This window comes from Oculina patagonica, chromosome 9 (genome assembly GCF_052425735.1).
Source record: "Oculina patagonica isolate OP01 chromosome 9, crgOcupat, whole genome shotgun sequence".
NCBI lineage: Eukaryota > Metazoa > Cnidaria > Anthozoa > Scleractinia > Oculinidae > Oculina > Oculina patagonica.
Window position 1 is genome coordinate 2213691 of NC_135766.1, and position 13443 is coordinate 2227133.

Sequence of the window (13443 nt, forward strand, 5' to 3'; positions counted from 1 at the left end):
TCACAAAGTGTCCTCATAAATAAAAGTTTACCAAAATACACCAAATTCTGTCATATATGAAGTTATACTATGGAAATGTCAAATAACAGTCAGCCATGGAGTGCTTATTAAACAACTGATACCTGCCTTCAATCCTGGACATTAGTGATGTCTCGGGAACGTTTGACATAATATAATATATCTTAATCCCTTATACGCTTAATGACTACCTTATTTTAGTAGAAACTCAGCTGTGTTCTATTGGAAATCCGCGAATCTGATTGGTTCTCCCACTGTTTTCTATTCGCCGATAGAAAACAGTCGCGCGCGCGAGTAGCTTTTAGGCGGTAAATTTTCTTGATTTTTGTCTTCAAAGTGCACAATATTGTAGGTTTTGGTCTGCAATCCTTTAGAGTTTCTACTAAAACAATTAGACTACTCGCCCTCGTTTTATATGAGCGATAGTCAACTCGGCTGCGCCTCGTTGACTATTTGCTCATAGAAAACTCGGGCTCGTAGTCTAATTGTTAAATAGGAAATTAACGCTTGTGTTAATTAAGGTATTTTAAAATAACGCGACTTAAATTAACGCCAATAGAAGGAAAAATTACTTCCCAATAAAGGAAATTAACGCAAAAGAGGGGATAACATTTCAATATGAAGGTAATTAACGCGACGTACACAACAGAAACAAGTTTATTTCAACACTTGTAGCCGTTTAATCTTAAACGCAAACAATGTCCGCTGTACTTTTCCCACTTAGAGCGTTTTTTCGCAGTATCAGTGACAGCGGTAGCCTGCGTGGCCGGCGTATATAATATAATGCTTTTTCCTTGGAGTCAAGAACGCCTGGACTGGAACGAGATAATAATTGATCAAAGCGTTTATTGCTTGCGCTGCGACATGTTGACGTGGCTTACACGATCTTGGTTTGGACTTTGAGCAAGGAGCCTGTGCGATTTGGTACAACCTCTGATAATAAATCGCTCATATCCGGCTTGGCCTTCCTCCAAGTGACAATAATTTTCTCGCCCACCGACTACTTTTTACCCAATGATCTTTTTACATAATTAAGTAAAGTAAAACACGTAACAAACAACCAATGTATTGGATAACTTGTTTATTGATAGCTGCACATTAAGTTTCCAGTATAATCTATAATGCGAGAGCTTATAATATATACCGTTACAGCAATAAACCTAAGCTTACCAATAGTAGTTCTAGCATTTTTAAGATCAAAAAGAAGTAGAAACTGAAAGCGAAACGTTACCCAAATTAACTTGAAAGATTCTCCCACTATTTATACCACGTTTAGCTACTTTTTGTAGCTTTTAAACAATTTCAACTTAAGACGTAAAAGGATTTTTAGATTAATAAATTAACCGGTCTGATCTTCATTTCAGCTCTTTTAATTGATTTAGAATTTGGTTTCCAAAACTCCCAAGTAATTGCTTCAGAACCTAAAGATTGTCCCTTATGGTAGGGACCATTCAGGTTGCTGTGGTAACAAATAACGTACCACCAGGCTCCTTTACCAAAATCGGCACAGTTATCGTTGAAGAGGTCGTTATCCTGGTCTTTTGTTGTGAATGGATAACCATTATGATAAGACAGCGCATCACCAGCGGTTCCTAAACCAAATAAAGCAAAAAGCTATGAAGAATGAAATGACTATGCAGAAGACGGGGCCTATGGTTTATCGTCTTTATCCGAGAAGACCAGAACATCTACTCATTTGCAGATGTCATTGCAAAGCCAGCATATTCTCCTCAGTTACTGTAAGACCCTAAGCCCAGTCCGGTCTGAGACTCGAACCCGAGCTCGAGACCGCTCGGGCTCGCTTTTCTGGCGCTCTACCTACTGAGCTAACCGGTCGGCGGTTACAAAGAGTCAAGTTTACCACAGTTAAGTGGTAAACGTCAAGTGATAAACAATTAAGTGGTAAACGTCAAGTGATAAACAGTTAAGTGGTAAACGTCAAGTGATAAACAGTAAAGTGGTAAACAGTCAAAAATATAATATTAATAAATAAAACGGCGAGGATTATAAAACGAACATTTACCTGAGTATTTACCCACGGTAAGCTGGTACTTATCTTCCTCACTTGCCACCTCAAAGGTGTCGTACTCGGCATAGGCAGTTTTTCCATCAAAGCTTTCCAGGTCAACACGTAGCTTGTATTGTCCACTGCTGGTCAGACGGTGTATCTTTTCTAGGCCGAGCCAGAATTCACCATTTAGATTGCCGAAGCCTCGTTTGTAGTCATCCCAACCGCGGTAAAAATCGACCGAGCCGTCCTGTCTCTTCTGGAAAACTGACCACCCACCACCGTCTGTTGTTTGATCGCAAAACACATCAAAGGCATCTAATCCGTCAGGGCTGATTTTGTAAACACCACTGTTTTGTTTTCCAGATTTGTACAGCTCAGCACAGTTCGTATTGCCAGCTATGTAACAAAAAAATTACGGTATCTATCATCTCAGGACAGACAAAGCCTTATCAAAAGAAAATGCTCTAATTAGGTGATTAACGAAAGTTGAATATTAGTCAGATGCTGCTTTACGCAAATTGAAATCGTTACACGGTTTGTCCCTGACGAGAACGGATCAAACATAAATGGCGAGAACTTACGCTGGAGGAGTTGTAAAAAAGAAAGCTGTTTTCTAGCAAAGAAAAAAAATGTGGCACAATGAAAGAGGCTATATTCCACTTACCTGGTTTGGGTTTGATCTTTTCCTGCAACCCACTGAGCGTTTCATTAAGTTCTTTTATCTTTGAGCAGGCTGAAAGAAAAAACATTGTGAAATTACTTTAGCTTTAACTTAACTTTATTATTTATTTCTATAGCGCAAAATCCATGCATATATGATCTAATGCGCTTTACATAAATAGTTATCATATTTTAGTTATTATGTTAACTGTGAAATAAGCAACCATGGTAAAATAGAAAATTTGTTGCAAAAACTTCATCATCATCATCATCATCATCATCATCATCATCATCATCATCGTTCATTATACAGGCAAAGAAGAATACTTTGACAGCGTTATTGTGAAGAAGACTTACCTGAAGCGTATGTGTTGAATATATATGCCTTTTCAATTCTGCCGGCCAGGATATTAGACCAATGGTGTGTGCACTTACCCTAGCATTCGTCTAGTGCTCATATTCTTTTAATAATTAGTAACGATAAATATTATATGTAAATAAATATTGCATTATGTTTATATTTACCTTTGCATTCTTCCAGTGCTTTTATCGTTTCATCCTGCTTTTTATCCGTTTCTTCCTGCTCTTCCATCCTTTGTTTCAGTTCTGTCATGCTTTTTTCCAATATTTTTACCCTTTTTTTAAGCCCTCCTCCCTTAGCTAGGACGGGTTTCACATCCATTACAACCACGAGCAACAACAAAAATGTCAAAAGGACAATCTTCATGTGAGTCGCCATTTCTGTGGAATGAAAATGCGTTGTAAGTTATACCCTGCAAATGAATCACCGTTTTTAAACCTTTAGTTTAGCAACAACTTGACTAAAAGGATCTTAGATTTACAGAAAAATGGTAGATATTGTGGTTCTTTAAAGTAATATTCTTCAGGTGGTGCCACACGAAGTTTTGCCACGTGACTCAAAATGGTGAAAATCACTTTACAAAATGACCAGCTAGATAGCTGGGAGCACTTTCCAGTGTCTCGTTTTTAGGGTGGGGCCGTGCCAATGGCTTTGAAGGGCTTCTTCACCTTCCTTAAATGTCACCCTTTTCTACTGTGATTATGTTAAAAATATAACTATGGTGCGTTTCTTTGCTCTTGATATGTTCGCATATTGCTGGTAAATGAAGGTCTTTCAAGATTGCGGTCCTTCTCGACTAGCTAAGTTAAAAAAACGTCGAACGACATCTTTTGAAGAAATTTTAATGAAAGTATTGATAAGCTTGAGCTTTTGTTTGTTTATTTGAGATCTTAGAAGGACAGTCTTTATTCGAAAAGATCATTTGCAGCCTACTGCCCACGGTCATGTCAGACCATCAAAATAAAATTCCAATTAGGCCATTCCACAGCATTGTTGACATAAAAATGTCTTTTTACACTCCTTAAAAGAGTAGGTAATTTTTTGTTCCGGCTGTTGTAAAATTGTTGAAAATTTACGACAAGGCAAACATGCGAATGGGCTTGCACCCCTACTGCATAAATTAGAACAACTTATCCACAATGAAAAGTATAGCTGCTGCAAAGACCAGAACTTGAGAATTAATTTGCATTTTTTTGATTATTGAAGAAATAAGTTTAAACATAAAGACTTTGGATAAGGAGGATTTAATAGAGCACTTCATTTGCCCGAAAGTTGATGTTTTGACCCAATTAAGTTGTTTATTTTAACAAAAGCAATTGTATCACGTCCATGATCTGCGAATGTCTAATGTATGGTACAATTTTTATCAAGATTTTAAGATCCTTAGGGATTTTATATCAGCACAGAAACATTTTTTCTGTTGATTGATGAATCTTAAGACCATGTCCACATAGACTAAAATTAATGCAAAAATTTCAATTGTAAACTATTTAAAAAAAACGGCGAAAATTGCTAAATAAGAAAACTTCATTAAAATGCAATACATTTTAAATTTTGTTTGATTTAAATTTTTGTTATTGCGAGCAGAGAATTTGCACGAGGTGGTTACCTAGCATTTCTATGTTAAACGCCGAATATTCTGATACAGTTGCTCCAAAAGTTGCGCTATTTTCAAAAAAAACATGAAAGCTGACAGTCGCCCTCGATAGCTGGCGTCGAAAAACTGTCAAAGATCATATGCCATCTTGCTAGCAATCCAACCAAAAATCAGATATTTAACTTGTAAATTGAGCATCCTTGCCATTCGTTACTTCGACAGGCTGCAATGGTTGGATCTCTGATTGTAGAATACAAGCGATTAAAGTTGATTGCTCGACCAAGCTCGCATGAAAATTTTCTTCATTCGTTGACAGCCATGAGCGAAAAGTCGATGTAACCGCGCCTTCGTGACCTAAAAGCCCGCGAATATGTAACCGGTGATAGTTGAGGGAATTTCAGCGGAAGCTGTTAAAGACTTATGTAACAACCTACATAAAACCATTTATTTTTGCAAAATAAATATCCTGTTTGCACAGTCTTGGTTTAATGTTTCTTCAAAAAACAATGTCTTATTTTGTCCTCCACTCGTGGTCGTTAGAATCGCTTTTTCTGTTGGATATTATACTGCTCTCGATTCTGCCCAGATAGATGTTTTCTGGTAGGAATTCTGCTCAAATTTAATTATTCTGCTCTCAATCTCGTTGGTTATAACGATTCTGTCCACTCAAATCTGTTTATATCCTTACTGTTGGAAATTCTGCTCAGATGTTGTCAACATACATAAAATTCGACTTAGATGCAGCTATTATTCTACCAAAATGTATCAAGTGTACTTGTAATTTTGTCTCTTCTTTTCCTTAAAATTATTGATTCAAAGCCCATACACATAAACATTAACAATTATTTAAAGGGGCAGTTAGAGGTGGCGAGTGAATGTCGAAAAGGCGGGAAAAAGTTGGCGAAGAGAATCGGGATAGATGGAAAGGTGCCCAGTTCCAAACTGCTTTCTGAATACTGTCTCCTGATAGGGCAGAAAAAGCCCTTTGAATTCACTTCAAAAAATGCTCGATTTATCATTGTATTTTACTCGTCTTTATTGTTGCGCACTTTGGTGATAATCATTTAGGGTGTTGTTGTCTGATTATTAATTGCTCCAAACATTTTGAAGAATGTGGCAACTCTTTTCTTAGTTACATGTCTGACGAGCGGTTGTTGTACGCGATGGACGAAATCATGAAGCGGCAAATGCCCCGGTTTTCTTATTAACAGAATCCAATATGAAAAAACAATTGTAGTTTGAAACATTTTCCATTCGGTTTGAAGATGAGCATTTACTCTCAAATTAAGTTTCTCTCCGCTCCTTTATTCAAGGAATAAGTTGCCTAATAAATAATGAAGCGGAAAAGCCCCGCTTTTCTAATAAACAGAATCCACTATGAAAAATTATAGTTTGAAACATTTTCCATTCGGTTTGGAAATAAGCAATTACTCTCAAATTTAGTTTATCTGCAGCTCGGCTTTCTACGAAAAATATTAATTTCGCAGCCTATTTTTTAAAACGAACATAAATTGTTTTCAGTAAGAACATTCCCCGTTTGCGCGTGTAGCACTATCCAAGAAAAAGCGTTCAACTATATTTCTAAGCTGTAAGTAATGCAGACTGGATTAAAAAATTACTCACCGCAATGTGGGTTTCTTGTTTAGGTTTTCTCGTAGTTCTAAACCTTCCTTACTCAGTAGCTCTTTGTGGAGAACTGAATGTGATCGGTGGCTTTCCGTGCTTTACGAGGCTGTAATTAGCAACAATAAGATATAAAATTGACATCTGTCAAGTTTGTTAAATTGAGTTTTAGTGCTGTTTACATCTTTCGTGACTTGCTGTTGCCAGTTGAACTTTTAGACAGAGCATGCCCAATATTTTTCTTCTCCTGATTTTTTTACTAGACCATGTCCACATAAGCTAAAACTAGTGCAAAAATTCATTTTGTTTGTTATATCAAAAAATTAACGACGATCATTACTAAATAAGAAAACATTATTAAAAATGCAAAAAAATTTAAAGAAGAAATAGAATGCGATCGCTTGTATTGTTTGATTTGATATTTTTTTATTGCGAGCAGAGAATTTGCACGAGGAAGTTACCTAGCATTTCTGACAATTCCGACAATACTGACACAATTGTTCTAACTAAAGATGCACTATGTTCAGATCAATATCTTGCCACAGTCTTGTTTTAATGTTTCTTCTAAAATGTGTTGGCTAATTTGGTCCCTCGTCAGTGGTCGTAATAATCGCCTTTACTGTTGGACATTATACTGCTCTCATTTCTGCTCAGAAAGACGTTTTTTCTTAGAATTCTGCTCAGAGTTATTAATTCTGCTCTTAATCGTTGTCGATGATATCGATTCTGCACACTCAATTCTATTCATATCATTTTTGTTAGAAATTATGCTCAGATGTAGCCATCATACTTGACATTCAGCTTAGATACAGCTATTATTCTGCTAAAATATACTGTAGCTAAAAGCTTGTAATTCTCTTAATATTTTCTTTTCCTTGTTTTTTTAAAAACAAAAAATGAAATGCTTACATTTTCTCTGCAATAAACTTCTTGTTTATTGATTCAAAGCTCATACACATCAACATTGGCAATTATTTTAACAAACAAGCAATGATTCAGCATCCTTGGAGACCAAGGGGCAGTTAGAGGTGGCGAGTGAATGTCGAAAAGGCGGGAAAAAATCGGCGAAGAAAATCAGGATCAATGGAAAGGTGCCTAGTTCCATACTGCTTTCTGAATACTGCCTCCTGATAGGGCAGAAAAAGCCCTTTGAATTTACTTCAAAAAATGCTCGATTTATCATTGTAATTTTACTCGTCTTTATTGTTGCGCACTTTGGTGATAATCATTTTGGGTGTTGTTGTCTGATTATTAATTGCTCCAAACAGTTCATAGAATGTGGCAGCTCTTTTCTTTATTACATGTCTGACGAGCAGTTGTTGTACGCGATGGACGAAATCAAATGCCCCGGTTTTCTTATTAACAGAATCCAATATGAAAAAACAATTGTAGTTTGAAACATTTTCCATTCGGTTAGAAGATGAGCATTTACTCTCAAATTAAGTTTCTCTCCGCTCCTTTATTCAAGGAATAAGTTGCCTAATAAATAATGAAGCGGAAAAGCCCCGCTTTTCTTATAAACAGAATCCACTATGAAAAAATTATAGTTTGAAACATTTTCCATTCGGTTTGGAAATAAGCAATTACTCTCAAATTTAGTTTCTCTGCGGCTCGGCTTTCTACGAAAAATATTAGTTTCGCAGCCTATTTTTTAAAACGAACATAAATTGTTTTCAGTAAGAACATTCCCCGTTTGCGCGTGTAGCACTATCCAAGAAAAAGCGTTCAACTATATTTCTAAGCTGCAAGTAATGCAGACTGGATTAAAAAATTACTCACCGCAATGTGGGTTTCTTGTTTAGGTTTTCTCGTAGTTCTAAACCTTCCTTACTCAGTAGCTCTTTGTGGAGAACTGAATGTGATCGGTGGCTTTCCGTGCTTTACGAGGCTGTAATTAGCAACAATAAGATATAAAATTGACATCTGTCAAGTTTGTTAAATTGAGTTTTAGTGCTGTTTACATCTTTCGTTACTTGCTGTTGCCAGTTGAACTTTTAGACAGAGCATGCCCAATATTTTTCTTCTCCTGCTTTTTTACTAGACCATGTCCACATAAGCTAAAACTAGTGCAAAAATTCATTTTGTTTGTTATATCAAAAAATTAACGACGATCATTACTAAATAAGAAAACATTATTAAAAATGCAAAAAAATTTAAAGAAGAAATAGAATGCGATCGCTTGTATTGTTTGATTTGATATTTTTTTATTGCGAGCAGAGAATTTGCACGAGGAAGTTACCTAGCATTTCTGACAATTCCGACAATACTGACACAATTGTTCTAACTAAAGATGCGCTATGTTCAGATCAATATCTTGCCACAGTCTTGTTTTAATGTTTCTTCTAAAATGTGTTGGCTAATTTGGTCCCTCGTCAGTGGTCGTAATAATCGCTTTTACTGTTGGACATTATACTGCTCTCATTTCTGCTCAGAAAGACGTTTTTTCTTAGAATTCTGCTCAGAGTTATTAATTCTGCTCTTAATCCTTGTCGATGATATCGATTCTGCACACTCAATTCTATTCATATCATTTTTGTTAGAAATTATGCTCAGATGTAGCCATCATACTTGACATTCGGCTTAGATGCAGCTATTATTCTGCTAAAATATACTGTAGCTAAAAGCTTGTAATTCTCTTAATATTTTCTTTTCCTTGTTTTTTTAAAAACAAAAAATGAAATGCTTACATTTTCTCTGCAATAAATTTCTTGTTTATTGATTCAAAGCTCATACACATAAACATTGGCAATTATTTTAACAAACAAGCAATGATTCAGCATCCTTGGAGACCAAGGGGCAGTTAGAGGTGGCGAGTGAATGTCGAAACGGCGGGAAAAAGTCGGCGAAGAAAATCAGGATCGATGGAAATGTGCCCAGTTCCAAACTGCTCTCTGAATACTGCCTCCTGATTGGGCAGGAAAAGCCCTTTGAATTCACTTCAAAAAATGCTCGATTTATCATTGTAATTTTACTAGTCTTTATTGCTGCGCACTTTGGTGATAATCATTTAGGGTGTTGTTGTCTGATTATTAACTGCTCCAAACATTTCGAAGAATGTGGCAGCTCTTTTCTTTATTACATGTCTGACGAGCGGTTGTTGTACGCGATGGACGAAATCAAATGCCCCGGTTTTCTTATTAACAGAATCCAATATGAAAAAACAATTGTAGTTTGAAACATTTTCCATTCGGTTTGAAGATGAGCATTTGCTCTCAAATTAAGTTTCTCTCCGCTCCTTTATTCAAGGAATCAGTTGCCTAATAAATAATGAAGCGGAATTTAAGCCCCGCTTTTCTTATAAACAGAATCCACTATGAAAAAATTATAGTTTGAAACATTTTCCATTCGGTTTGAAGATGAGCATTTACTCTCAAATTAAGTTTTTCTCCGCTCCTTTATTTAAGGAATAAGTTGCCTAATAAATAATGAAGCGGAAAAGCCCCGCTTTTCTTATAAACAGAATCCACTATGAAAAAATTATAGTTTGAAACATTTTCCATTCGGTTTGGAAATAAGCAATTACTCTCAAATTTAGTTTATCTGCGGCTCGGCTTTCTACGAAAAATATTAATTTCGCAGCCTATTTTTTAAAACGAACAGAAATTGTTTTCAGTAAGAACATTCCCCGTTTGCGCGTTTAGCACTATCCAAGGAAAAGCGTTCAACTATATTTCTAAGCTGTAAGTAATGCAGACTGGATTAAAAAATTACTCACCGCAATGTGGGTCTCTTGTTTAGGTTTTCTCGTAGTTCTAAACCTTCTTTACTCAGTAGCTCTTTGTGGAGAACTGAATGTGATCGGTGGCTTTCCGTGCTTTACGAGGCTGTAATTAGCAACAATAAGATATAAAATTGACATCTGTCAAGTTTGTTAAATTGCGTTTCAGTGCTGTTTACATCTTTCGTGACTTGCTGTTGCCAGTTGAACTTTTAGACAGAGCATGCCCAATATTTTTCTTCTCCTGATTTTTTTACTAGACCATGTCCACATAAGCTAAAACTAGTGCAAAAATTCATTTTGTTTGTTATATGAAAAAATTAACGACGATCATTACTAAATAAGAAAACATTATTAAAAATGCAAAAAAATTTAAAGAAGAAATAGAACGCGATCGCTTGTATTGTTTGATTTGATATTTTTTTATTGCGAGCAGAGAATTTGCACGAGGAAGTTACCTAGCATTTCTGACAATTCCGACAATACTGACACAATTGTTCCAACTAAAGATGCGCTATGTTCAGATCAATATCTTGCCACAGTCTTGTTTTAATGTTTCTTCTAAAATGTGTTGGCTAATTTGGTCCCTCGTCAGTGGTCGTAATAATCGCCTTTATTGTTGGACATTTTACTGCTCTCATTTCTGCTCAGATAGATGTTTTATTCTTAGAATTCTGCTCAGAGTTATTAATTCTGCTCTTAATCCTTGTCGATAATATCGATTCTGCACACTCAATTCTATTCATATCATTTTTGTTAGAAATTATGCTCAGATGTAGCCATCATACTTGACATTCGGCTTAGATGCAGCTATTATTCTGCTAAAATATACTGTAGCTAGAAACTTGTAATTCTTTTAATTTTTCTCTTTTCTTTGTATTTTTAAAAACAAAATATCAATGCTTACATTTTCTCTGCAATAAATTTCTTGTTTATTGATTCAAAGCTCATACACATAAACATTAGCAATTATTTTATAACAAACAAGCAATGATTCAGCATCCTTGGAGACCAAGGGGAAGTTAGTGGTGGCGAGTGAATTAATGTCGAAACGGCGGAAAAAAGTCGGCGAAGAAAATCAGGATCGATGAAAATGTGCCCAGTTCCAAACTGCTCTCTGAATACTGCCTCCTGATTGGGCAGGAAAAGCCCTTTGAATTCACTTCAAAAAATGCTCGATTTATCATTGTAATTTTACTCGTCTTCATTGCTGCGCACTTTGGTGATAATCATTTAGGGTGTTGTTGCCTGATTATTAATTGCTCCAAACAGTTCGTAGTATGTGGCAGCTCTTTTCTTTATTACATGTCCGAGGGGCAAGCGGAAAATGCTCTGGTTTCCTTACTAACAGAATCCAATTTAAAAACAATTCTAGTTTGAAACATTTTCCATTCAGTTTGAAGATAAGCAATGACTCTCAAATTTAGTTTCTCTGCGGCTCTGCTCGGATTTTATGAGTAAAATCGTTTCGCAGCCTATTTTTTTTAAAAAAACGAACAGGGATTGTTTTTAGTAAAAACATTCTTCGTGTGCGCGTTTGGCATTATCCAATAAAAAGCATTCAACTATATATTTATAAGTAGAATAATGCAGACTGTATTCAAAAGTGACTCAGCGCAATGTGGGTTTCTTGCTTCGTTTTCGTTCTACTAAGCCTCCTTTACTCGTTAGCTCTCTGTGAAGAACTGAATGCGGTCTGTGGCTTTCCGTGCTTTACGAGGCTGTAATTAGCAACAATAAGATGTAAAATTGGCATGTGTCAAGTTTGTAAAAATGAGTTTTAGTGCTGCTTACATATTTCAAGACATGATAGCTGTTGCCACTAGATCTTGTAGACGTAGCATGTCCAGTTTTTCGTAGACCTCTTAATATTAACGTAGATATGAATTCCTCCGAGTTAAAATCGATCTCTCATGTGAAAGCAACAAAAAAGAATGTAAATTTGAAAACGCCGGCTAGGTGGTGCGGAGTGGACGGCGAAAACGGGCGAAACCGGGACTTTTTGAAAACGCTGACGTCAAATAGTCTTGTGTTCTCTGTCAAACAAGGTTTTATTAGCTTAACAATGGCTCTGTGCATGAGTTTTAACTCAAAGTGCGATAAAGCGTATCGTTTTCAAATTTACCCGGGTGGACGGAAAAATTTTACACGGCGTTTTCAAATTTCTCCGGCTTAATATGGACAGGGCCTAAAACAGCTTTTACTGAAACATGTTTGAATTCCAAGAAGACAAAACGTGGTCATTTAGAATGACTAAGTATAATAAGTATAAAGATTAAATTAAAACTAGCGTGATTTTGAAGAAAATTCCAAACAGACGTAAATTTGTATCGAAGGGACAGATTCTCATTGCGTGCGCCAAGTCACGAAACGACAATGACAATTTGTCAAAAACGTTCGTTCCTTCTTAATATTTTATAGTTTTTTTGTTTTTCTGGTTCTTTTAAGCCTTCGTTACTTGTTAGCTTTCTGTGGAGAACTGAAAGAGATCGGTGGCTTTCCGTGCTTTACGAAGCTATAATTAACAACGACAAGATGTAAAATTGACATCTGCCAAGTAGAAAATTGTGACCTTGCACGGGAAAACGTACTTTAACGATTTTTCGTTAAACGACTTAAATCGTTTGTTAGTCGTTAGATTACCGTTAGAGCGACTAAGAAAATCGTTAGAAGTGTTAGAATGGTCGTTAGAAAAATTTTCTTTGCCGTTAGAAGCGTTAGAAAAATCGTTAAAAAAGATCATGCACGTCGTTAGATGTATCAAGAAAAGTCGTTCATATCGTTAGTAAAAATCGTTAGAATCTCCGTTCAAGTCGTTTGAAACTTTGGAAAAATCATTTAGAAATACCTTCCAAGTAGTTTTGAACGCTAAAGGAAGTAATACTTGTTAGATTATCGCTCTGTTATCGTTTGAATCGTTATGTTAGTCCAATTGTTTTATAAACGCACCTCAAACGAATCAGTGTCTTCGACTTGTGTTTAGGAGAAATGCGAACACGAAGGCAAGCAAGCAAACAAGAAATAATTTTGTCCCCATGAAGAAGGCAGCGTTGCCGAAACGTCGGGAATTCAGACAAGAGTTTCCGTAAATAAAACCGGTTCTTAACTTTGACTTGTGAAAATTCTGTAGTCGGCAAACGAAACATTCCACATGAAAAACATCGGAGCCGTAAAGCCTTCCGTGAATATTAAATTGAAAGACAGACTTATGTCGCGCCATCGCGTCTATCTTGAAATGAACTTGTTTTATTTTTTTTTGTGAATTTGGCATAAAATTCTTAAAACCTAAATTTTTCTTGAATGAAACTTGTCTTCATTTATAACACAGATAATGGCGTCAATTATAATTACAGCTTTAGAGGAGTTATACAAATTTTGCTTTTTTAAAGCGGCGCAGCCAAAAGAGTCTAAAAGTTGGCAAAATTTGGATATGTCAAAAGTAATTTGAAACCTTT

General features: G+C 35.9%; 1 protein-coding gene across 1 annotated transcript; it reads right to left on the bottom strand.

Moving 5' to 3' along the window:
- Positions 1-1167: 1167 nt before the first annotated feature.
- LOC144665328 (microfibril-associated glycoprotein 4-like) lies at positions 1168-10051 on the bottom strand. The gene is made up of 7 exons (XM_078526560.1): positions 9986-10051; positions 8050-8158; positions 6271-6379; positions 3215-3430; positions 2694-2762; positions 2042-2425; positions 1168-1610 (listed from the first exon to the last, which is right to left on the bottom strand). The coding sequence occupies exons 4-7, from the start codon at positions 3426-3428 to the stop codon at positions 1345-1347; spliced, it is 933 nt and encodes a 310-aa protein (XP_078382686.1). The 5' UTR covers positions 3429-3430; positions 6271-6379; positions 8050-8158; positions 9986-10051; the 3' UTR covers positions 1168-1344.
- Between the last annotated feature and the right edge of the window lie 3392 nt (positions 10052-13443).